The 26433-nt window shown below is 38.9% G+C and overlaps 1 protein-coding gene across 4 annotated transcripts in view; it reads left to right on the top strand.

The window, feature by feature from the left end:
• SETD3 (SET domain containing 3, actin N3(tau)-histidine methyltransferase) overlaps positions 1-25309 on the top strand; it is a 63740-nt gene extending 38431 nt beyond the window's left edge. For all 4 annotated transcript variants that reach the window (XM_080394581.1, XM_080394582.1, XM_080394583.1 and 1 more), the window contains 7 exons: positions 10231-10289; positions 12200-12314; positions 16628-16702; positions 19433-19599; positions 20231-20316; positions 22037-22197; positions 22778-25309. In XM_080394581.1, the coding sequence (XP_080250707.1) occupies positions 10231-10289; positions 12200-12314; positions 16628-16702; positions 19433-19599; positions 20231-20316; positions 22037-22197; positions 22778-23221 (1107 nt within the window). In that variant the 3' untranslated portion in view covers positions 23222-25309. The remainder of the gene's footprint in view (positions 1-10230; positions 10290-12199; positions 12315-16627; positions 16703-19432; positions 19600-20230; positions 20317-22036; positions 22198-22777) is intronic.
• The last annotated feature ends 1124 nt before the right edge of the window (positions 25310-26433 follow it).

The following is a 26433-nucleotide window of genomic DNA, read 5'->3' as shown; positions in this document are numbered from 1 at the left end:
GGAAAGCAAATATCGCTGTTATTCTCAGGAAGGTCAGGAAGGAGGAACCAGGGAACTATAAGTCTGTCAGCTTCACTTTGATCCCTGGGAAGGTGCCATCCAGTGGGACCTTGACAGGCTGGAGAAATGGGCTGAAGTTGAAGAAGTTCAACAAGAAGTGCAAAGTCCCGCACCTGGGGTGGCATAATCCCATTAATGTGTTGGGGGCCAGGCTGAACATGAGCCAGCAGTGTGCCTTTGCAGCAAAAAGGACCGGTGGCATCTTGGGCTGCATTAGGAGTGTTACCAGAAGGCTGAGGGAGGAGATCCTTCCCCTCTACTCAGCGGTGGTGAGGCCACACCTAGAGGACTGTGTCCGGTGCTGGGCTCCCCAGTGCAAGAGAGATCAGGAAGAAAGAATTTTAGAATTAAACCAAATGGAGAAAGCAAAGTTGCCTATTGAAGTACAATTTTAGCAAGTAATTCTAGTTTTCTTTTACTTAGTTTTATGTTTCTTTGCTAAGTTAATGAGCAAATACTTGCAAATGCTTTCTTTGCCTTCTGTCAAGCTGCTGTTACTTAAGAAGTCAGGAGCTGCCCCGTGAATCATTTTGTTTTGTTTTTTTTTTGTTTGTTTGTTTTTCCTTTTTAATAGAACCTATTTGGTAGAGATCATTAGTAATTTTAAATAGTATCTGTAGTCTGGTTTGTATCCAGTGTTCCACAGGAACACTCTCATACCAGTTTTCTGACTAGTGTATATTGACATCTGGACAATGTTTGTGAAAGTGTAATTGTAGTCCCATTGTGAACACAATCCTTGCAGTAATCTATCCAAAGATGTTTTAAGCTGTTCGTGTGCACTATTGGACAGAGAACTTAACTTTCTGGAGGTGAAATCCCTTTTGATCAGATACTAAATTTGATTTATTATTCATATAAAATTTGACTAATTGATTTAGCGTGAATGAAATTCTAAAATCCAGTTATTAGCTGTTGGGCACTGGAGTATCATTTTAGTTAGGTTTTAACACATTGAGTTCTAGATCTCAATATTATAGCATCTTTAAAATCTGGTATCACATTTGACTCTTCAATATTGGGTATATTAGGTGAGATTTCACATCTCTAGCTTAATTTTGACACCAATTTTTGAAGTTGTGATGATACTTTCAATATGACTTACGCTGCTGTTATGTTATTTTTTTGGTACTGTTTCTAATCTATCCTATTCCAATAAGCATATGATTTTCCAGGTCAGTGTGAAGTAGAATGTCTGGTATCTCTCTGTACTTGGCTTTAAGATACTACCATTTGACTTTCATGTGCTAAATAATGTTTGTGTTGAGAGCAGACAAGTATACTGTCTTATAAAACACTCTTAAATGATTCAAACATTTGAGTTCAACCAATATGTCGTCAAAGGGAAATGTATTTGGAACAATAATACTGTTTTGATCATGTACCAGGTAGACCCTTTGGGTTCTCGGTTTTTCTCCCTATTTGATTTATACTCCTTGGCATGCCAATCAAATAGCTTTTCTTAGAAGTGATGTCAGTGACACTGTGAAAAATGGGTGGAAGAAAGATGGCACAGTTGTAAACCCTATGAAATCTTTCCCTTTTGCTTACTTGTCTACTACACATGTCGCCTTAAGGAGAGATTTAAAATTCCATTGAGTGGGCAGTTACAAAGGTAAAATTGTGTTGCTGTTTAATTTGCTTTGTCTTAATTTCAGTGCCTGAGTTGTTCTGCTTGATCAATAATAAATCAACAGGCAGTTAATAATGCAATATATTTACGCCTTTCTGTGGTTTTTCCTCTCTGTGAAGGCCAAAATATTGTATTAATCTGTTTTGCTGGCAGCAAACTGAAGATTGACTGTGTGCTTGTACTGTACCACTTAGGGTATCTACTGTAAGGTGGTTTAGACTTTGCAAGCGTGCGCCAAATTCCTGATTATTGTGTCACTTCTGGTATATCCCACCCTCAGCTATGATGACAATAACAGCAGATCCTGGGGCTTCGTTGGGCCATTCCTGTGGCTGCCCCTCTCCATCACAGAAGCAGCTATACAGGCTTTGCTGGGTTGCATCTGTCCATCTCAGACAAATGAAGAGCTCGAGTCCTTGCGTGGGTAGGAGGTCTGCTGCCGCCTTCTCCCATTCCTTCCTTGCCTTCCACAGGAACACGGCGACAGCTCTGGGCTTTGAGCCAGCCGGACACAGGAGGAGGTGTTTGGCTGTTCGGGCAGCGTTTGCTCCTCAAACAGCTGTTCCCTATCTCCTCCAAGGAAAAGGTGGCAGGCCATATGGAGGCATCCTATGGTCCAGATTCAGCCGATAGGCGCCAGTTGGACCGTGCTGGCCTAGATCGAAATGCAGGCACATCCTACTTGGTGTCTGCTATTTCTTGCAGTCAAAACGTTTTAAAGTTGGAGAACAGACAGGATAAAACATATCTTTCATTTTTGATATAGATGTTATCTTTCTTTGGACATTTATTGTTAGGCTCTCCTAATCAGTAGGTTTTAATTTATTCTATAGTCTGAACGGTTTGGATTCTGTTATACTAGCCTAAATGGCCTCTTTCCTCTAGAGAAGCAGAGATGTACTTCAAAACGTATATGCTAGTGATAAACAAAATTTGTTTCTGCACAGTTTAAACCACGTTTGGGAGGAATAATACGTTCTCTTGTTAGTAGTATGGGCTTTTAAGTCATTTTGGGGGAAGATGGGGTTCTCAGCCACTCTCCTGGTTGAGCATGCAGATACGCATCTGGTTTTACAGCCAATAGGATGGAGAGGAGGTTTTGTTTGTTTTTCTGTTAGTTGCTCTTATTTCTATTTTTTAACTGAGTTGTACTTTCTGGGGCAGTTGAGTTTGTCCCCAGAGATCTTGTCTGTGTCTTTTGTGGAAGTGAGTGCCTCGGCAGACATCAGGAGATCATCATGCACTTACAAGTATACTTTCTCATATAAAGTTTGTACTTACTGTGCAGATTTAATATTTTTCCTGATATAACAGCAGTTACAAATGTTTCATAAATTTAAAATATGGTAACAAGCTGACGTTTCTTAGAATGGAATACTCAGAGGATGTATTCTTTAAGCACTGCAAAATTATACAGGGGACTTATCTTTGTTAAAATTAGTAATTTAACTAAATTACAAAGTGGATTATCCTCTTCAGTCAGACTCGATGCTAATACTCCACACAGTAGGAGATTGATATGTTGCTAAGTAAACCAAAGTTTATTTTCTTGTACTATGATTTGAATGTGAGTTGAAGAGGAAGTGATAAGTTTTTAGTTTTGGGGGTGTGTGTACAATAGTTCCAGTACATCTGGTTGTAGGATTTACCATGCCCCAAGTACCATGCCAGTTGTGCAGCGCAGCACCTTGTCTATAAAGTGATTGTGAGCCAAGCTTCCGCCTAAGTGAGTCCTGGTATGATTTGTCTGTAAACTTGAGTAGTCGATTCACAGGTAACAAAACTTTGACCATACTGCATAATATTGATGCTTGTTAGGAAACTGTTTGGATATGGTGTGGTTGTGAATAGGAAATATTGTCCCTGTCCTTTTAAAGCAGTTCACTTCAGGCTTTCGTGACAGCATTCTATTTGTGGCTTGTGATTCACTGAATTAATGGTGGAGTTGTGTGATGAAATTGTGCATGCACATAGCGCACACGTTGCTCCGAGCAAAATGAACAAGGTAAGCCTTGTACCTTGGGAGGAGCCTGAAGAGTAAATGAAACGTCATGGTATGCAGGCATAGACCCTTGTGAGGAAACAATTAACAGTAGCTATCTCACTGTACGTGTGTGAGTGAAGTACTGCAGACTGAACCTATCAATCTAATGCTCAACATGAACACTAAACGCATACTTTGTGAGGAGATTTACCACAGGAGATAATGGTCCTAGTGTGTCTTTCTGTTACGTGAATGGGTACGGGAGGGACTGGGGAGGTTGTCTCATTGCAAAACACATCCAGTCTGAGGCCAGCTTGCTCTCCCACTTCATCCCTTCAGCCCTTAGTGGGGCTGCATTCAGCTTTCAGTGATTTTGTAGAAGGACAGGAAAAGGTATAGACAACTTGTTACTTGGATATGACACTTAAATTAGTGACCTTCTTTTCTGGGAAAGATTAGTATTTTAGAATCCTCTATGTTAAGAAGTATTCTGCAAATAAGAGTGATCAAGAAGTGGATGTTAAAAAGTCCATCACTGTCTTGCCTCTATTTAATAAAAGAGAAGGCACAGGATGGCAGGCAGGGTACTCGTTTGTAGTCAGTCCAAAGATACTTTCTGTGTACAACGTCAGCCAAATGGTAATGTACACTTTGCATGTGGAGTAGGTTGTCAGTCCTTCAGACCCTTGAGTTAGTTGATGTCATGGTTTGAGTTGCCTGTTATGCCACTGCTGTCTCATTAGCTAGGAACAATTTTTGCAGGTAGAAGGTACAGAAAAAGGAACTGTGCAGTTAAATTCCATTGCACCAGAAGGAGTCATTCCACTCTGCTTCCGCTGCATGAATCCCCTAATAGTCTGGAACAGTGCTTTCTTGTGTATATTGGCAGAAAGTAAATAAAAATTGCTGACATAAAGAATAAGCAAGAATATTATTTAGATTTAATAAGTTTCAATCCTGTGGTACCTTTTTAATTTTAAGGTTAGTTCTACAAGGTTTTGCAAAGTAGGATGATCTTTCATCCATTAGAGAAGTCATATAAACAGCACAGGTTTGTGGATATAATTGCTAGTGCTCCATGAATTGGGCTGTTTGGAAATTCCAGAGCATGTCACTGTAGTTCTAAACTCTTATTACAAAGTAAAATAGTCTTTGGCTTTGTCTCCTGTCTTGTAGAGTGAACTGGCTTTCCCTTGTTAGGTTAGGCAGTGTATGTCCAATGGAAAAAGTGAATTCTTGTTTCCCTGTAGATCACTAGGATCCTCCATTGTGAATTCTTTATTTTACTTAGCTTTAGGGCAGTTAAAGCCTCAGCAGCTCCACAGAGAGGAGTTTCTCTTCAAGGCTGCCGCTTCAAAGGATTTCCAGAGCTGGGAAAGGGACAGTAACCAGCAAATGCTGACAGATCTTCCTGCTTCTGGCCCTGAAAGTGTGTGTGTGTGGTGTCTGTTTGTGTTTTTGTACACCTACACATTGGCCTGAAACCATCAAGTAGCATCCAACAAGGCTCATAATGAAATCTTCCCATGTTAATGAGTACATTGGAAAGAGGGGAGAATCTGCAAAGAAGAGAAGGAAAAAATCATTTGGTCAAAAGGAATGAACCCTTGGGCTTTATGTTCAAAGGAATGAAACTTAACAAGGTGGAAGCTTAAACTGGTTTTGGCTTTAACTGTTTCAAGCACCCTTAGTGTTTTGGGGGCTGAGAGGAGTGTGGAGTGATAGGCCATCCCCTCCCAGTATAATCTCAACACTTCATCTGATGCTTTCCTGGGATAGAAGTGGAGCTGTCTCTACTTCAACAGTATACAAGAGGTTTTTGAGAATATTGAAATCTGATTTAGTAATATTGATGCAGTGATTGCCTACAGTTTTGCCTTGGACTTGTGAGTACTTGAAATATTCTTCACAGAAATCCATCCATCTCTGTCTCTACAAGCTCAGGAAACCAACAAAAACAAGGGTTTGGTGGTTGAGGTTTTTTTTCAGTTATGTATTAGAACAAAGTAGTAGATGACTCCAAGGGTGAGCTTATCTCAGCTGAGAGGTGGTGTCTTTTCAAAAAAACCCACTAACTGATCACATCCAGTGATTCAGTTTTTTCTTACTCGGAGTATGCAAGGGCTAATGGCACAAAGGAACATACTGGCCAATATGACTTCACATGGAAATGTATCAGTTCTTTTCAAGACATCTAGCAGCATAGGTATGAACACAAATTTAACACTACGTGAACTTGTACTCTGATTTTACTCACATTCTATTGCATGTTACAGTAATGGCACGTGTACTTTGCATCACTTGGTAAACAAGCAAATATTAAGCTAATGTTAATGGAAGTTCCTTGTCAAGATTAGGAGCTCTGGCAAATGAGCTTTGGCATACTGGGGTTGGATGAGGTAAGGGGTTACTGCCTCTAATAGCGTGGCCACTGTTTTATGGGAGGTTAATGCCCATGTAGGCTTGGTAGCAGAAGTGAAGGTTATGATGGTGTCTTGGCTAGAAAGGCATCCACCCTTTCTACAGTGAAGCCTTCATGCTATCCAAATACAAACGAGCCTTCTCAAAAGTGGAGGAGTACTCCAGCATCTAATTTGTAAGACTTGAGCATCATTATACTGTGATGTCCATCCAGAAACATGGTGGAGAAATTATTCGTGCAAAGGCCCCTATGGGGCCTGAGGTGTTGTGCTTTCTTGTGAGACGAGAACCCCTTGATATTACTGCTTCCCAGAAAGCGAAAAATGTCTGAAAGTATCTTTTTCTTTTTTTATCTTTTTGTTTTTTTACTTCTCCCCTCCCCCTTTTTTCTCTAGTTGCCATACTGAGTAACTGGCTTCTAGTCTGATAGTGTTTTAGGTGACTAGAATAACAGTCTGTCTCTTTCCGCAGTGGCTGCAGACAATCTGGCAGCAATCACTGTTACTTTTTAATATTTCTGGTTATTTTGAGATATCCTCCAAATGTCTCAAAGAAGGCTTGGAACGCTGAAGGGGAACAAGCTTTTTTTTAAAAAAAAAAAAAAAAATTATTATTCAGGAATAGCAGCATTAGGAGGAAACTGAAATTCAGCATGCCACTGTTTGTTTTTGCAGTGGCCATCACCCTGATTGCCAGCTCTGACAATATTTTCACAGAAAGGGTAACGAAATAGATGGTATTTGTTCTTTATAATAACTCTTTCAGTAGAATGTCAGGACCTGCATCTAAATGAATATATTCACATTTTCATGTTCCCATTTTTTAAAGTTTCCCCTCCCAACTTCCTGAAACTGTTTCATACAGACTTGGTAACTTAAAATTGGGGTTCATGTAGCGGATAATGTCACATTTCAAAGCTAATCTGTAGAGACCTAGCTGTGTGAACCTATAAAAGCTAGATATGATTTTTTTTTTATGTATTAAGTGTTTGTTTAGTTTAAATATGTCTGTGTCTTTTTTGATCAGCCTGAGCAATTTGCATGCTATGCAGCAGTCATCTTCGATACTTTATTAAATATCTGTCAATTATAAATATCAAGGTTTTACATTAATGTCAAGATAGTACATCAAAAATTCATGGAATATGTGACTTTTTTCAAGGGTATTTAATACTTAATGCATTTGTGTCATTTTTCTTTCTAGATATATTGACAGGTTTTATTAAGTGTTTGTTAGGGAGATTTCATTTTTACCAAGGGACTATAAAGAGAAGCTGCATACTAAATCAATTTTTTAATCAGAATATTGTTCTTTTTTGTGTGTTTTCAGATTCTTGTAATCTATAGGGGTTTTAAGTTACATAATAAAATAGTCCAAGTCAGAAATCTAACATGATCAAATATGCTGACGTATCTTAACTTTAAAATAGCTACTAGAATATTGTACTGCAGAATGTTATAAATATGGTAATTGTGTGCACTGGGGTTTTATTCTGCCTGGTGTCTTTTAAGACCATATATTTTGTCCTTATTGTAATTTACTAGTGGTTTTGTGTGAATTATGTCTGGACGGTCTCCATATAGCGGCAGTCTCTAAGTTTCACAGATTTACAAATGAGGAGCGTTACGGAGTGTTTGGTGGCATCCCGAATCTTGGCCCATGGGTTGCGTGTTTAACCTGCTCATTACGGGGGACTACTTACGTCAAATAAGCAATTAACCTGGCTGCAATCTGCTGAGTTATAACAGATCTTTTCTCAGGGAGGAGGACAATGGCAACGCGTATATATCGTGCTTCCTATAGGTATTTGCCCCCTGTTGGGGTTGAGCACGTTGGTGGGCGCTGCCCATGTACTGCTCGGGCCGTGAAAACCACTTCTGCGCCCTTCAGCTGACGGTAGCCTCAGTCGTGCCGCTTTACTCGCAGTGCATTATGAACACAGCGATTGTCGTTTGCAAAATAATTTGGAAAGCGGCTGGTTGCGAGGAGGGAGAGAGCAGAAGAGCGCAGAGGGCAGCAGACGGGGGTTATCTGTTGGCATACCTGGGGTCTTGCTCCTGCGATAAACTCGTCGGACCCCCCGTTTGAACTAAGGCAAACGTGCCCGTGCTTTAAAGGCGGCTTATCCAAAACTAGGCGCTCAGAGTGTGGGAATAACATCCGAGGGCCGCTGCGGAGCCGCTTCGCTTTCACGCCTTGCCCCCCCCCGAGCCGGGGCGCAGGGCGGGGGGGCCGGCGCGCCTGGGGCCGCACCGCGGCGGCGGCGCCGGCAGGGGGCAGTGCGGGGCCGTGCGGGGCCGAGGCGGGGGGCGCTTTCGGCCGGGTGCGGCACGCGGCCCGCCAGGCAGCGGGCGGGGGCGCTGGGGGTGCGGGACCCGGGCGGCTCCGCTCCTGGGAAGCGCCTGCCTTGCGGCTCCGGGTGTCCCGACCCTCCGCACCCGACGGCCGCGCAGCAGATGAGGACACCGTGGTGTTCAAAGTGAAGCTGGTGGGCTCGTACGTGTCGCTGCTGGCGCTGGCTTCCGCTGCTCGGCTTATCGAGCCGCTGTAAAGATAGGCTTAATGCGAGCAATAAAAGTTGAAATTAAAGCGGCATAAAGGAATGATATTAAGGTGGTATTTGGATTTAAGATTGTTATTTCCAGCCGAAGGCAGCGCTGCGGCGTTGGCCGGGGGAGCGGAGCCGGGAGCGCCGTGCTGCAGCGGGGGTCGCTCGGGCTGCCGGGGCCGGGGCCGGTCCGTACCGAGACGGAGGGGAAGGAGCCCCGTGACACGGGCTGCAGCCGAGCTCCGGGGGGGGTTACCCGGTGACCGTATCATCGGTGTGAAGGGAAATCATATGGAGTGCTTGAAAAAGAAAAAAGAAAAAGTGAGGGAAGGGAGAGGAGGCGCTGGGATTGCGAACTTCTGTCGCGTTCCAGAGAAAGCTCATCCAAAGGGTTAACCGGAGGGGCTGAGGGAGAGCGGGCACCTGGGACCTCACACCCCATTGGCAGTCTTTTGTAATATATAATTTGCCTAAAATTGCGCACTGAGCACAAGCTTTTGTTTTCTAATTGATTTACGGTTTGAGCCACTTTTACCTCATCCCCTACTGTCCTGCACACGGTGCCAGCAAGTACATTACGGTGAGAAATGATAAATTACCATGCACTTGTGATGCTAATGCATCAGGAGTAAAAAACTGCATACTACATGGAGCTTCATGCATTAAGAGTGCCGCAAAGATAGAGCTATGCAAAAAATCATTTGTATCTTCTGAAATAACCGTTTGATCATTTACTTCAATTCGTCTCTGAGACATAATTGAACCTGAAGATTAAAATTTATGCTATTATGGCTTTCCATTTGTGAATTGGAACCCAGTTCTAAAGAACGTGTGTGAGTGTGGGCTTAAAGCTGCCTGTATTTTTGGAGCTTTTAATAAGTTGATTGATCAGAAAAGTAACAGGTATTACAGCTTCTTAATGCCTTGTTAAAACCTAAATATTTTGCTTGTTAATTACAACTACAGTATGCATTCTCGAAGGCATTGCAGTGCTTTTAGATAGGAGCACGTGTAGATGGGTTGATGTAGATACTAAGCAGCATTTCTCACCAAAACTATTTAAACATGTTAATCTGTTTTTATTTCAGAGGTATAGTGCAGCTTTTATGGAGTAACAACTTTACAGGTATCGAGGAAGAATGAAATCTTGTATAATTTTTCTTGCACTTGTGAAATACCTTACTGGTATCCCAGAGAAAAGGAAAATGTGGAAGTTGGTGAAACCTAATGTATGCTTATTGTCTGGTATCTGTCCCCCACCCTGCATCAAGGGCTGGATTTTTTTTTGCCTTCACATATGCAGTCCACCTTAAATTTTTTATTTTTGTACGATGTCTGTGGGTTCCAGTCTTGAAATATGAAGAAACAGATTTATGGCGGCTGCTGGGCACAACAAATTAAGTTGACAGTGATGTATGAGAGCATAATAGCATGATGATCCCTCTGTAGCACGGCTGGACGCCTCCTGCTTCATTTGGCTCTTGTTAGGATCTGTTAGGCAGCTAAATAATGAAATTCTGCTGACTGATTTCTGATTTCTCTTTTCTTTCTCTTTTCACCTTTTCTGAAACTTGCATTTCCCAGACCCATCCTAATGCCAGCAAACTGCCCTTAAAGGATTCTTTCACTTATGATGACTACAGGTTGGTCTGTCTTTTAATACTATTTATATATATATATATATATATACACACATATACATGTACATAAACATAAAATAAGCCGTGGGCCCCTAAAAATGCTTCATTGGTGGGGAAGCCCTGTTGTTACTGAAATGTTAAATGTAGGATTTGATACTAATACACTTTCTTAATGAAGAAGAAGGTAAAATAAATATGTAGATTTTAATTGTTACAAAGGAATAGTCATTATGAGCCATAATTTAGCCAACTGGCACGCATAGTCTGAGATTAGTAAGGTAATCCATTGTTTCTTAAGAAAATAATTCAGCTAAAAGTGCAGGAGGTTGGGGTTTGGGTTTGGGGATTTTTTGTAATTTCTTCTTTTATAAACGGCTTTACCAGCAAATAGTAATAAGAACTAATATTTATAGTGGCTGTTGGTCAAGGAGAGCTTGAGAACTTCAGTTGTACATGTGAGGTATGAGTCACTTGAAGGTGCTATAGGGGGTGATAAAAATATGAATAATTAAGATAATGAGAGCTTTAATTCTGTTAAGTGATTAAAATAACCTGAATAAAAGGCATTCATGAGGTCTTACAGGGATTTTTTTTTTTAGCCTAGTTGTACTTTTGGGCAAGTCTATGAAAGTGGGATTTCCAGAGCATGCCTCCTTCACTTATAGGGTCACCGAGGAACACACCAACTTAGGTGTGAAGTGGTCTAAAATTTTGCAGATAAATTACTATTAAAAATAAACATACTGCTATTACATTTCAGTCAGTGTTTGTATGTCAAAATTATCCACAATTTTAACTTGCTTTTTAGAATTAAGTAGCTTTCAATTTGATGGTATCTTTCTTAGCAATCCGTAGTCCTTCTGAAAAAATTCTTCTGAAAGCTTAATACTGTATATTAAATACTTGTTAGTAGTGGATTCTGTGGGAGTTAAAATAATTTTGACCTTCTTCTGGTGGTATTCTTCCCTCCCCCCCCCCCCAAAAAAAAAAAAAAACAAAAAAAACAAAAAAAAACAAAAAAACAAACCACAACAAATATATGTATGAAGGCCAGAACACAGTGAAACTAAGATATTTTTTTTCCCATCGTGCATTTAATATTAATTTTTCTGAACTAAAATAGAAGTGAAATTTTAGAAAATACTAGAAAAGCTTTTCTGAAGATTCTTATGTTTGAATAGTTAGCCTGTAGGCTGTTGGCTTAACCTGTTGTAGGAGGGTTTTGAATGCTGTTGGTGTGCTACACTGTGACGCTTTCTTTGTTCTTTTTACCGATGTATCTGTTCAGAGTATTGGGGCTTTTTTTTTTTTTTTTAGTCTGTTAAGCAGAAAATATAGGCATACTGATCTAAGCCAAAAGTTCGCAGACTGAAGAGAAGCGTTTACCAGAATATCATGCAAGTGTCAGGTTATGACACCGGCTTCCAGTTCATGCAGCACGTCAGCTTTTTAGGGAGTGAGGAGCAGAAATATGTCCTGGCTCTTACAAGAGTCTGCACATAGATGAGAGGCACTGCTGTCAAGCAGTAGCTGTGAACTGCTTTGAAGCTTGCAGGAATAGCTGACCCCAGGTCCGGGATGTGTGGTTAGAGGTATGTGTGCAGTGAAGGGATGGGGAAGCAGGAGGTGGCATGGGGGTGGGTCCTGATTAAGGTAATAGAAGGTATGAAGGCTCTGTTGCAAAAAGCACAGAAGAGGGGTGGGACTGCCATCCCAATTTGGAGATTGGTCTATTTCTAAGTTTTGGAAACAGGAGCTGCTACTTCTGCAAGTTGTATTGCCTTCTGCTGTGTGATGTTCAAGAAAACGGAGTTCGGAAACTCCCAGCCTAAATGATTGCTTCGGGTTGGATTACAGCCAGTCATATTTTGACAATTTGAATGTTGACCACATAATGTTTTTAATTTTTGTAGATGGGCCGTTTCCTCTGTTATGACACGGCAGAACCAGATTCCAACAGAAGATGGTTCCAGAGTTACATTGGCTCTAATACCTTTATGGGACATGTGTAATCATACTAATGGATTGGTAAGGATTTCTTCAGTGTTGCTGAAAGGCTTTAGGGCTTAAGTATTAAGCCTTTCAACTGCCATAGAACAGTTTAATAACACTTTTCATTATGCTTCTTAACATAGGGGTTTTATCTTCCCAAGCGACTCTAAAAAAAACTAATATCTGAAAGAAAGTTTTGTCAGTTTCTTAAACATCTTATGATAGCTTTTTCAGGGGGAACTTTCTTCATCTTCAGGGAGAACTTTCTTCACCTGGAGAAAACTTCAGAAGTGATTGGATGCTTGCATATCTCCTATACATATAATGCACCTTTAAAAGTTTTCAGTTACATGATACCTTTTTTCCAGCCAAGTCTGAATATTTTTCTGATATGGAGTTTCATTTCTGACAGGCTGAAAAAGATTCACAGGACTGGATAGATGTGTTCTGAGAATAGCAAAGCAGACAATGACGGAGGTTGCCTCTTGTAGCTACCACAAGGGAAAGTGGTTAGAAATTTGCAACTAAGAAATACTGCCTGCTCTCCTAACCATGCCCAAAGAGCCTTGTTATGGAGACAGAAACAACAAGAACAAAGCCTGGTTCAACAAAAACAGTACATCTGTTACTACATCAAAGAAACAAAATGCAAAAATACTACTTTAGGGCATATTAAACATTTAAAAGGCGACATATGTGTATAGAAAGTCAGACCTGCTGACATTTTGGCTTACATGAGCTAATTCAGAGGATGAGGTCTTGATTTCATTAACAGGCTAGTTAATGTTGAAGTGAGGAAATGGAAATCTGTAACAGGATGGTTTATCAACGTTGTTTAGCCATTCTCAGGTACACTTCAGAATTCATACTCCAAGTGTGTTTCCAGTAGATAGTATTACTTATCGTAGACAGTGGATATGACCATACTATTCAAGCAATCTGGTTCTTTTGTGGGAGAGTGGACCTGAGTGTTAGGAGAGCAGCATGTGTTAGTATTGTTGGTATAAGAAAAGCCTGGTTTAAAAGAACAAATTTTAAAGTAGGTTGGTTTTCACTTGACATTTAGCTAATTTATTGTTACTGTGACTGTACCAAATACAGCATGGTAGGCTAGGCTACAAAGTTGCAAGTGTTTGGAGGTTTTTATGTATTTCTTTTTCCTTATTAAAAGGTGATTACTTGTTGCTCTTTAACACTGATTCTTGTCTTTTGCTATTTGTTATGCAATCTCATAATTTCGATTTAGCAATAAAGCTTGTAAGAGAGTCTCCAGTATAAAGAAAATTGGTTAAAAATCAGAAATATATATTTTTGTAATAGAAGTCTTAGCTGCAAGCATAAGTGCTTCCTGTACCCTCTTCCTGCTGGGCATCTCTTTCGGATGCTTTTGCAGAGACTTGTCTGTATTCATTAGACAACTCTTAATGAATACCTTCAAAGTTGTGATTAGAGGAAAGAGGAAGAGAATTAAGGTTCTAGGAGGGAAAAACTTAAGTAGTCTATATTAAAAGAGCAGTAGTTATCTTGTTTTAATCATTCAAGCTTCTATTTAAATTGATAAAGTAATTTTTATTTTTATTATGCTGTTTAACTATGGGTTTGATATGGAGCCAGCCTCTGGAGCTAAACCTGCTAATGCAGTAGTATATCAGGGTAGAAAGCATTTTTTTATGCTGAAGTGTATCCTAAAGGGGTGGGGGGTGCGCTTATATATTTTGTATGTATATACAGACTTCGCTCATTTGTTTCATAGTTCTACAGAAAATAGATCAAATGGTTATAGATTTAGCAAGGATAAACAACTGTAATATTGATGATGGGCTAAGAAAAGCTACTAAGCCTATTTTTGTCATGTGCTAGTTTCCTTGTACTGTTAGAAGTAGGGGGAAAAAACTGCTAAGGTACCTGTAAGCTGCTAAGATAACTGTCTGTGTGGTAGTTTATGTTACTGCAAAGTGAGATGAGGGTGGGTTCTTCTCGAATCATCGCACATCCCTTTAAAATACATCAAGGGAATTGTTCTTCACTGCAGGAAAGTAAGAAACAAAAGATGGCGTTGCATGCACCCCTCTAGTCTATTCCAAACGTAGTGCTGAAATACTTCTGGAGTCAATCAGCTACTATGTATCGCTGTTCTTGTTTTATTCCGCAAGACCCCTTTCCATGAGCTAGATAATAAAATGCTCGTTGGGTTTTAACTGAAGCTAGGTCCATCCAGCTTTTTCTTGCTTCTGACACTATTAATTAGATCAACCTGCCTCTAAGAACTATATCAAAATGGTTGTCTTCATGCATTTCTCATTGTTATTCTTTAGTAGGATTGTATTTTGACAGTCAGAGGTTGATTACCAGTTCTGGCAGAGCTTTGAATAAGCTACGTTCTGCCTGTTGGGCTGGGTCCATCCTTAATCACTGACCAAGCAGACTATTGCATGCTTTCTACACAACTTGAAATTCATGTATCAGTCTGCTTCAGAAATAAAACTGAAGGGATGCAATTTGTCAGCTATCATGTGGGAAGAGAAGTAAACACCCTGTTAATTCTCTTACGTGACTGCTATTAAAAGAAAGAGGAAATAAGAGTCTAGTGCTCCATTATGCTTTATAGAAGAGCCTTTCAGAAGCGCTGCTGGTTTGTGTGTTGGTATTTAAAAAAAAAAAAAACACCAAAGGCAAGAATAAAAAATAATCCAAAAAATGAGCAGTACTCTAGTGAAGCATGCTTAAACTGACAGAATCCTCCTCTTAATGTACTGGAATTTCCCCAGTCCTTGAAAGCCTCCTGTTCCACAGGCATTTCAAGAGACTACAATGGACTTTTCATGTTTGGAAGTATTTCACTGAGTTCATACGCTAAGACAATTTCAGGACAGGTCAAGTGCTTGTCAAGAGTTCCCTTTTTTTGAATAGAAAGTTACAGTTTTTCAGAAGATGACTGTATTTGAACTTGGAAGGTACATTTATCATAGTGCAGGTAAATCCTCTAGCACTTGTAACCTGCAATTCAGGGTTAGGTAACCTTCTAAACGAGAGATCTTAATTAAAAATTGTTCAGTCTAGCATAGTAAATGTACAGGAATTTCTGTGTTCAACTACTACAGCCTGTGTTTTGCAGCAGGCTGTACTGCAGGACTCTCATGTTCTTTTCAGATCTCAACGTACCACAAACACATTAATAGACCCAAGGTGGTGGCATCCACATGCAGTGCAGTTCTGCAAGCCTCCACAGGGCCAGGCTGCCGTGTTGGATTTGCTGGATTGGAGACAGGTTCCTCATGCTCACTTTGAAAGCACTGTTTTGGCTGACAAATGCACGCTTGATGGTGCAAGCGGTGCAAAACTGTTAACATAGAAACCATCAACCAAGTCTTCAAAATAATCCATGGAATTCTGTCTTTGGACAAACTGCATCCAAGATGGGAATCAGGGTATACTGCAACTCATGTCAGCTTACAAAACAGTATGTTTTAATTTACAAGGGATGAGAGAGAGTCTTCAGCTTCTTCTAGGTTTTTCCCCAGGCCCAGAGCTTATTATTCCCTAAGCTAGCTCTGTCAGTACTGAATTCAGAATACCTACCATAAAAGTTGCTTCCTGATTGTTCAGCAGCTTATGTTCTATCCTATGGCTGCCTCTGTGCCGGCATCTTTGGTAATACTATTCAAGAACAAGCTGTTTGTCATTTTATGAAAGTATTACAATTTTTGATAGCTTTACTTGTTAGTGTGACCCCTTTACAGTTTTGTAATTTTTTTGGAGAAGTACAGGTTGGTTAGAAAGGTTTATCCTCCTCCATTGCCTGCTACCATCAAAAAAATCCTTTTAGCATTTTAAGAGTGTTACCTAACTTTTAGATAAAGGGATTATTTGCAAGCAAATTATAATTCTCTGAAGATTGTATCCCCTAAAGATCCACAGTTCTATAATCCTTTTTCATTGAGAGATCAAATATGTTGGCAGCTGAAGGATAAAGCACAGCATATAGAGCTGTCAGTGCCTTGCTCCGTTGGGTCCTCATGGGAGTGACTGAAAGCTCCAGAACTTTTTAACAAGCTGCTGGCTTTAGCACGGGACTGTCTGTGGTCTATGGAGGGTACTTTCCTCAGAGCCTTCTGTTCACTTCAGGTAAGTTATTTCCTCCATTAGATTTCTTTAATGCAGAGGTATTTTTGAAACGAGACTGCTCAGAAATCATAAAACTATCACTACCAGCTATATTATATTGTATAGAGAGAAATGTATGCAATTGCTATTGTTAATACCTATTTCCCATAGGACAATGTTTGTCAATGGCAGGAGAGAGAAATATAAAATGCTAAAGGTGCTTTTGTTACTCTTCCCTTGGATAGATCACCACAGGCTACAATTTAGAAGATGACCGGTGTGAATGTGTAGCGCTTCAGGATTTCAAGGCTGGAGAACAGGTAATGTGAACAGTTATCTACATAATTATTCTTTAATTAAGTTTTGTGGACACCTGGCAACTCCCTACAAAATTTTAATACCAGAGTGGTATGGATTAAGCCCTGCTACATGTGAATTTTATTATGCTGAGCTAATTTTCTGTGAAAATGCTACCAAACCAAGTAAATGTGTGTTTTTCAGAATAAAATATTTTCTATCACTTGGTAGATAGCAGCTTTAGGAGAGTTTTGGCTCCTCATATTTTAGAGAAGTAGTTGAAATATGTAATCATTGGTAAATGCACTTACGCAGACATTAAGTTTGGTATTCTGGATGAGATTAATAAAAGGCCATATCCAAACGTCCAAAGATAAATGTAATTTAGATTTGGGGTGTCACTTTATCTGCAATAGCAGATTGTAGAGTCTTTCTTACCAGTGTTGTTAGTTTGTATTTTTTGTTAGTCTTCATTTAACAAGAGGTTAAAGGCAGTATGTTTGCAAGTCATTTTACCCATGTTGTTATTCCCATGCTTAGTGAAAATTAGAAAGGACCAAAAAATATACACCCTCCCTTTCACACAGGCATGCACACATGTACGCACCCCTTCATCCTGCAACAGAAAGTACCACAGGAGATCTTGCAAAGATGCAGGGAATAGTCCAGAATCCAGTATTTTGTTCAGAACTGCTAAGAAACAGAAATGGGCGTTAAAACTAGTGATGCATTGAAGACAGTGGTTCCAGCAGTGTAGGAAATCTCTGCTAGGAGGGTTCCTGTGCTGTGTCAGCAGCCAGCCTAAACCCTCAAGTGTAATAGCACTCCGCTTTTCCTGCTGCTTGTGCAACTGCATTCAGCATGCCCAGAAAAAGAGTTTGTCTATGAAACATCCCAAAATGTTTTGTAACTCAGTCTCTGAGTTTAGTGTATTATTTTGCGAGTCTTACACTTGATAATATTTTTATTTTCTTTTTTATTATGTATTGTTAGCTTCTTTTTTAACAAAGACGTATATCTGAAGAATTTTTTTTAAGTGTGTCTTTCCAGTGGTATATTTATCCTCATTGCTATGCTGGGGTTTACAGTGATTGCATGTTTTTTTTGTTGCTTTTAGAATTTGTTATGGTAGTCAAATATTTGCTGTTTTTTCCAATACCGGTATGATGAGTTAAAAGGGGTCCACAGTTTTTCCAGAAGTGATCCAATTTGTAATTTTCCACAGCTGGCAATGGATGTGTCATATAGCTGTTCTGGCTGCTTTCTCCATTTTAATTATAGAGGCTTCCACTATTTCGATTTTATTAAAATAAACTACTGAAGTAGTTTCACTTTGTCTGCTATTTATCAGACTTTTTTTTTATTATTTCTGTGCAAACTTTAACTGTTAATTGACATCATTAAAGTGCTTTAATTAAATAATGCTTCAGTCTTTTAATATACTCTGCAGATGTTATTTCTTACAGTTTCAGCAGGAAGAGTGTATGATCCCTGCTTTTACTACTAAAAAATGTGAGGCAGCAGCAGTCCACAGAACCTATCAAACACTGGCCTTGAATAAAACAACTTTCTCATTTTGTTTAATTGGCTTTTTTGTAAAACAGTTTTAGAGTGTGAGAGTGTATTGTGTAATCTACACATTAAATGTGACTTTTAGTTTAGTATGAGATGTATCACAGTAGTTTTCAAACTTGAGAGGGTTAGCAACTCTCTCCTTAACCACCGCCTTAACATACCCAGGCAGGTCACTTGTTCATTGTACTAACACACTCATACAACGTTTACAATAATTTAATATCACGCTGAAGCATTTAGTGCTTAACATAAATAGTTCTAATCTAAAATTGAAACCAAAGAAAGTAAATGGCATCATTACTGTAGCTGAGCCCTTAAGAGAACACTCTGTCTCTGCTAGCTGGAGAGGAGTAGAAGCTTACAGGTATCCAGAACGTTGCTGTACCCTGAGGTTAAGAACTTCTGTAACTGTTGAAACTTTTTTTTCCTCACAATTCCGTTATCAAACAAAAGGGGAAAATATCCTCTTGATGCGGGAGAAGACAATTGCTACTCTGACCTCTTGTCCCACGTACTTCATACAGCCTAGCCCCCAGTTAAACCCTTTTTGCATCTTTTTTAATGGGAATTACAGAACCTGTATGCTTTAGATAAAGAGTTCAGAGTATAACACAAAAACAAATACCAGTTGAACACAGATCAGATCTCTCTGTATGATATACTTTGGTATATTCACACCTTAAGGTGTAACATTAAAACAAAAGCAAAGCTGATCCCTCAGCAGTGTAGACTCCTCTTTTGGGTGGGTATTGGGGGGTGGGGTGGGGGAATAACCCCAGAAACACCATTTCTGTTAATGGGCCTTCCTTGTCTCAGATTTTTTTTAGCGTTTAAAAGGCATAGGATCTTTGAAAGCTTATTTCCAGATACTGGTGTTTTATGACAGTGTGAGAAAATAAAGCATTTTTATTTTAAAGTATAGAATAAGAACCTCTTCTCTCCTTTCAAAGTGTCTCGGTTACATGGATATGTTTACATCTACCTCTAAGGTATATTGCCATACTATATACAGCATTTGAGTCGATACCAGAAAACAAAGCATGTTTCTTTATATAACCAAATATACCTTGTACTCAGAATAGTAACTCTTTCAGGAAATAACTTTCAAATTATGTCAGTTTTGTGAGCTGATCTTAAGCTTTTTTCCTGTCCCTTCACTTCTCTTTTCATCCTTCTAGATTTACATTTTTTATGGCACCCGGTCAAACGCTGAATTTGTGATCCACAGTGGTTTTTTCTTTGATAATAATTCACATGACAGAGTGAAAATAAAGCTTGGCGTGAGTAAAAGTGACAGGCTGTATGCTATGAAGGCAGAGGTCTTAGCTCGTGCTGGTATCCCAACGTAAGTAAAACACAGTGCCATGTGTTTTTTAAAACATTTCCAAAGTATATAGTGTCCAGTAGAGCATATATAAAGCTGTTTATGATAGTTTTCTTCGATGTAATATTTCTCCTGTTTGTATAGCAAATTAAAGTTACTGTAATAATATTTGCAGAAGTTCTCTGAGCTATATTATCATCTAATTTGGACCATATATAAGGAAAAAAGCCTTTGCTTTAATAACCATTTGAACAAAAACAGGGCAAGGATTAATCCGAAGCAATCTGTGGTTTTTCTTTCTTTCCTATCCCTTGCAGACATACTATGATGCTCACTATGTGAACCACAGCGTTTTCCTTTAGTCTTTTCAGTCCAGAAGGTACTGTTAGGAGCAGCAGACGTGAAACTTTGTGTTTTCATTAATTTATTGTGAAAGCCATATAAAAATAATTGTAAATGTAGGATTATAGAGGTAATAGTTATTTTCAGATACAGATTAGGGGTTTGAACTAGGGTTACCTAATTTTTTAAAAGTTACTTTTGTAACAGTGCATTTGTGGTATACTTTATAGTCTGTTATGTTGAAATAGGTTCGAAGGTATGACAATAGAACTTGCACTTACTGTTGTTGTTTGATTGTTTCTTTTATTAGTTCGAGTGTTTTTGCCTTGCACTCCACTGAGCCTCCAATCTCTGCCCAGCTTTTGGCTTTCCTTCGAGTGTTTTGTATGAGTGAAGGTAAGATGTTCTGTAAAGAAAACCTAATCTACATCTGTTGGGGGGGTGGTGGTGGTGGTTTTCTTTTAACGCAAGAATGTGATAGACATTTATATAAAACATTAAGCTAGAAGATGGGAAAAGGTGAGGAGCTGAGGTTAAAAAGGGACCTATAAGCTAGTGAGAAACCTAATCTTTGGCCATGTTGTCTGAGGAAGTGTTTCAGTAACATAGGCCTTTTTGGAACTCCTAAAGCATGAGGCGATGCAATTTTTTATTATTTTTAATCTCCCAGGCTGTTGTGAATGAGAGAGCTTTGGAGCTTATCTTTAGTTTTTAGGTTTTAAAATGGTTCACAGAACAAGATGATGTGAGACCCAGGGGTTTACATGCTTAAAATCATAGCGTATTAGCCATCACTGCTGGAATCATTTAGGTATGGAGTTAATATTCTGTATTATAGGAGAAATATGGAAGAGGCATTTCAAAGTTGGGTATTTGCAGTATTTTGGTAATTCATAATCTAAAACCCACTTACGTATTTTCAAATTGTTTTTGTAGTCTTTCTCTTACATTAGGGTTCTTCTGGGGGGGAAAATATGTGTACAGTTAATAAGTATTCACCTAATTTGTGCATGTGAGACTTCTGATTAAATGTTTGTGATAGATAGTTGCTGGTTAGATGCAGTTTTGGAGGTTATAGATGTGACAGTTTTTCATGACAGTGAGAGAATTCCCTTCCAGTTCGGGTGCTGTGCAGATTATGTGGATTTTGATACAAGTAGAAAGCTGAAGTTAAGTTTTCGCATGTGCTCTGTTTGCTTTCTTTAACAAAAATACCCCTCTGCCTAATTGAGTGTCACTGCATCCTGTCATCCATCTTTTAGAACTTACTAAGAAATTAGAATAGAATAGTTCAATTTGAAGGGGGGTGTACAACAACCATCTAGTCCAACTGCCTGACCAGTTCAGGGAGTAAATTCAAGTAAAGAAAAACTTAGGATGCTGATAAGGGGGTGAATTTTGGCTCAGAGAAAAAGATATAGCTAGTGGACGTTTTAGTTGAATTTCTCTGATATGCGATTGTGCTCAGTCTTAAATACTGTATAAGAAACCTGTTTATTGAGAAACTACATGCAGGTGGTTTGTAAAGTTTGTGATATCTGCTTTGTAGGAGTGAAATTCGGTAATTAAAAGATTAATGGAATTTCTGTAATGTCAAGGAGCTGATTAAACATCTTCTGCTCTGTGTGAGGTTTGTTTGATGGATGTCTCTTCTGACCAACTGTAAAGAATTTCTGCTACTGAAAAAGATTACCAAAACAATAGGAGAAATACTTCCATTGCTATTTGCACACTCTCTGGCCTGTTCCTTTTATCATCAAAAAGTTCACTGAACTCTTTAAAGAATGACTCCCTTTTGTTTATCAAGTATTGTACAAAACATTCTGTCTCGCTGTCACAGAGTGATGCTGTGTATGAGAGGCTATGATGTATAAAGATCCTTTATTTCCAAGTGGAGCAAAAGGTCCATTTTCTGCTAACCTCAAGCCTTCCCAGTTGCCTCTTTGAGAAGAATCCTAGAAATAACTAGCATATCTGATAATTCTTATTTGAGGAGAGGGTTTTTTGTTAGCTGCTCAAAGCTATACTATTGCAAATAAATCTTTCTGCAGTTTGTCAACTGACAAAGTGAATGATGAGATTGTTTTTTAACAGATTGGTTTTATACTTATTGCAGAAGAGCTGAAGGAACACTTGATAGGCGAGCATGCCATTGACAAAATCTTCACTCTGGGCAACTCTGAGTTTCCCATTAGCTGGGACAATGAAGTTAAACTTTGGACATTCCTAGAAGCCAGAGCATCCCTTCTTTTGAAAACCTATAAAACAACTGTGGAGGTAAAATTATTGTTATACCTAATTTAAATGTCTGAAATGTTCTGTGTTATGGTTGTAGGAAAAGAGATTTTGTCCCCCATCTTGTCTTTACAAACTTTAATCTGAATGTTAGTACATAATTCATTCTGTACTTTTAAAGCATAGAAACAGATTTGCATTATCTAAGGAAAATCAAGTCAGATTACAGAAAAGAAAATTTTGTTAATGTAATTTTGTTAATGTATTTTTTTCTTTGATTCTCCAAGTAGAGGCTACTTGCTTTTTCTGTGCAAGTAAAATGGGGAATCAGTTTCAACTTGTTGTCTATTAGTTGTATTCTCCAGACTGCAAAGAAATGTGCCGCTGTAGCAAGCAGATAAGTGAAGCACCATGTTTCATGTATTTGTGAGGAGAAATTTTGGTTTCTTTATGAATTCCTGACAAATTTCACTGAGACTCCATGCAAACCGCCTCGTTCATATGTGTCCATTTGGCTCAGCCTGAAGAGCTAGCATCTCTTACTAACACATAGAGAGGAAAGTTATTTGTGTGTGTGTGTGTTGGTTATTACTAACAGACTTGTTTTTTCCTTTTCTAACAGGATGATAAGTCCTTCTTGGAGACCCATAACCTTACTTCACACGCGACAATGGCTATCAAATTGCGTTTAGGTGAAAAAGAGATCTTAGAGAAAGCAGTGAAGAGTGCAGCTGCTAGCCGAGAGTATTATACCAAACAAATGGCAGATGGAGCTCCGCTTCCTAAATATGAAGAGAGTAATATTGCCTTGTTGGAGAACACTGTGGCAGACTCTAGACTCCCTATTGTCTTGAGAAACCTAGAAGATGTGGAAGAGCAAGGGGACTTAAAGATTAGTGAAGCTATTGATGCTGAAGTCACAGAGAATGGGTTTGTAAATGGTGAAAACTCTCTATTTAATGGGACCAAATCAGAAAGTGAAAATCTAAATAAAGAGAAAAGCAACAGAGAGACTGAAGATGCCAAAGAATCTTCTTCGGAAAGTACTGATGAGGTTAAAGAATAGTCCTAAAATTTTACTTACTTGTGAAATTAAATTAGCTGAAGTTTATGAACAGTGCATTTATGTTGGTGTGTTTCTTTGTTAACATTTTTCTTTCAGCAGAGAAAAATGTTTTTGCTGCTTTATATAAAAATGAATTTTTAAGTTATTTAAGAGATTTAGCATCCCTTTTCAATTAAGATTGCCATCTTGCTTTCAGGCAAAAACTGGGGAAAGAGGTGCCTTTGGAAGATTTTGCAGCCCTTTGTTGAACCAAATGTATTTTCTTCCTGGGGAAGAATTAAGCTCTTCTATCTGCTGTGCTTTTGTTGTTCTGTCACTCTGACTACCGAAATTAAAAGCATGCTCTGCCTCCTGCCAAGAAAAGCAGAAGGCAGGACTGACTCGGTATTCAGCATGAAGGTGGGAGAGCAGTACAGCAGAAAACTGGATAAGAGGATCAGAAACTTGGGAGACTGGAGGAAAACCTGTTTAAAATCAGGTATGCCAGTCCAGAAAAAGGTAAGGTGGCAACCTTATGATTGGTAGTTTTAAATGTTGATGAGAATCCAAATTGTATACACTTAAAGTGATCTCTGAAGATTTCAGTTTACTTCGTCTTTTGTTTGCTGCATAAAAATATCTCGTCTTTCTTCTTCAGTCAGTTAGGCTGCTACAATACAACATTCACCAACTTTTAAAGGCTGACTTCCTTTTATTTCCAGGTGGTACCTTTTATTTACAAGGTTGGCAGTGCTTCTGGAGAGTTTGAAAGCAGATAGGCCAAGCCACAGCTTTAAACTGTACTGTTCAAAGTGAGGTCACTTCCCGGCTTCTTCAGGTTTTCACGACTAGCTAGAGATTTTCAAAGCTACACTTTTGACTAAACCATTATTAAAAGGAAAATGTGATTAATATTCCTGTCTGCAACTCCTTCATTTCTGTGTTGTTGGATGTAGCATTGAATGTGACATGGTTACCTGATCTTACTCAACTTTGCCTTTTGGTTAAGATATTAATTGATGCTGTTCTCTTGAAGGAAATGGCAGGCAGGCTAATGTACTTCTGGCCCAAGCCCAGACCACAGCCAGGCCTGCAGTGTGCTTTGCCATTTAGATTGTATCTCTGCACATTTCATGGGATACCTCTACACGTTAAGCAGTTCTACTGTCTCCAGTAGTTTTGGTCACCCTCACGCTATGTGTGCTAACTTCTGCGTGGAAACAGTACAATCCTAGCACAGTGCAATATCAGAACAAGGGTGGTTCCAAGGCTTGACTTCAAAATTACCTGGGTATTGGGAGGAGAGGAGGGTGGAATATTTGTATTTTGTGGGTGAATGGAGAGGAGTATGACGACTTAATTCTGTTCTCAATATTAAGGACTTTGTCTTTTACCTTTGTATCCTTAAGTTCAAGATAATGGGTAGAATGGACAAGCTTGGGCAATTGTTTAAAGCTCAATAGATATTTCAACCTGCAATCATCCAAGATCAGTTGCAGTAAAATGTCTTTTGGCATATTCATAGTTTTATTATATTTTGCTTCTTTTATACTGCAACTTGGAAAATGTGTTTTTGCATAACTCTTCAGTGCAATACACATAGTAAGTAGTGACTCTTTTCAGGTTGTCATAGCAGTTTTGGTGTTCAGCTAGTATCAGTGTGGGGAAAATAGAAAAACTAGTTTTTTAAAAAGTATTTCACGAAGAATGGCATGTTGCCATTGCACCTTGGATATTGCTTCACCACTAACAAGATGCTGAACCAGTATTTTTGTAACTATATGCTGCCTTTGGTAGATTGTTATGAATTGTTGTCTTGACAGTTTAAATGTCATACAAAAGTCATTACATTTTTTTATTAGGACCAATATTCCATTTCTGTTTCTGCCACTTACATTGCACAACATTGTACTAGATACTATGACGCAATTCTGAAACTAGCCTTCCTTGAAAATTATATCTGTAATTCAGAACTTAAATGCTTTGATTCAATCTGATACACTGTATTTTGTTCCAGTATTTGCTGATCACTATGACTTAGCAAAGCCTGTGGTCACCACAGGACAGAATGTGTGGGTTTTCTTCAATAAAATATAGTTCTACCATGTCTTCCCTAGTGAGTGTATTATACAAACATAACCTCTACCTGCTACCTACTGCTGTATCTTTTGGGGTCTGTGGGGAGAGGAATAACTGTCCAGGTGTGCAGGAAAAGGTTAAAGGAGAAATAGCTGGGGGGAAAAAAAAAAAAAAAAAAAAAAAGAGGGATTCTAGTAAACAGAAAGGGAAAGTGGTCTATTAAGCGCATGGTCAAATTCTTACTCTTCATCTGTTAGTGTTATTTAGAAAAATATGTTGCGCACAATAAAAACTGTGAGTAATCTAATTTTGTAATTTGCATTTTTCCTCTATGCATGTAATAGTTTCTCAGAAGCAATAACCTAAAACTTAAGCTTTTGAAAACTGAGGTGGAAACCAAAAAAATTGGCACTGATGAGCCCTTATTACCATCTGTCATGAAAACAGACCTTTCAAAGCATTTTTAAAGTTAACTTTCTTCATAATGTTTGGTTAAGAGGCTGTTCACACTAATCCCAGGCTAAATGCCAAATCTTGCTTCTGTTTAGCTAGCTATCTGAAGCATTCCTGTAAGACATCACTTGGATTTCTCGGACTGCTCTCCAAAAACAAAACGGGCGAAAAAAACCCTCTTTTGAATTTTACATGAACCTACCTAACGATGAGTTGTTTCCCTAACAACCTGTCTCGATGCTGCAAGATGTTGTCCGTATAGCCTTGCTGATAAAGTCAAATCTACAAAATTGAGCAACTACCCCCACTCTGAAAAGATGTTTATAAAGTATATAAATGCAACCTTAGCTTAAGTGCTGTCATGAGTAATCGAGAGCTGGGAGCCTTCTGGCTGTGGAGGTAAGATGGTTTAGGATCTTGGCTGAAATAAGTTGTGTTTTAGGATCTCCGCTAAAAGAAGTATTCCTTCCTTTGGACATTGTTAAAAGGTGGTATGTATAGAAAATCTATAGAACTCACCAGTAGCTGCATTCTTGTGGCTAATTTGCCTTTAGAGAGGAATGATCATCAGGGAATCACAAAACCTGCACGTTTCAGAGGTACACTGGAAGATTTAGGTTACACAAACTGTTCTTCTCTAGTTCACGTTTAGAAACAGCAGTTAATATCTGCTGCTGCCACTTCTGTCACCCTTATTTTAT

This window comes from Falco punctatus (genome assembly GCF_963210335.1).
Source record: "Falco punctatus genome assembly, chromosome: 7".
NCBI classification, from domain to species: Eukaryota; Metazoa; Chordata; class Aves; order Falconiformes; family Falconidae; genus Falco; species Falco punctatus.
The sequence above is the reverse complement of the archived record's forward strand: the minus strand, read 5'-3'. Positions and strand labels throughout refer to the sequence as shown.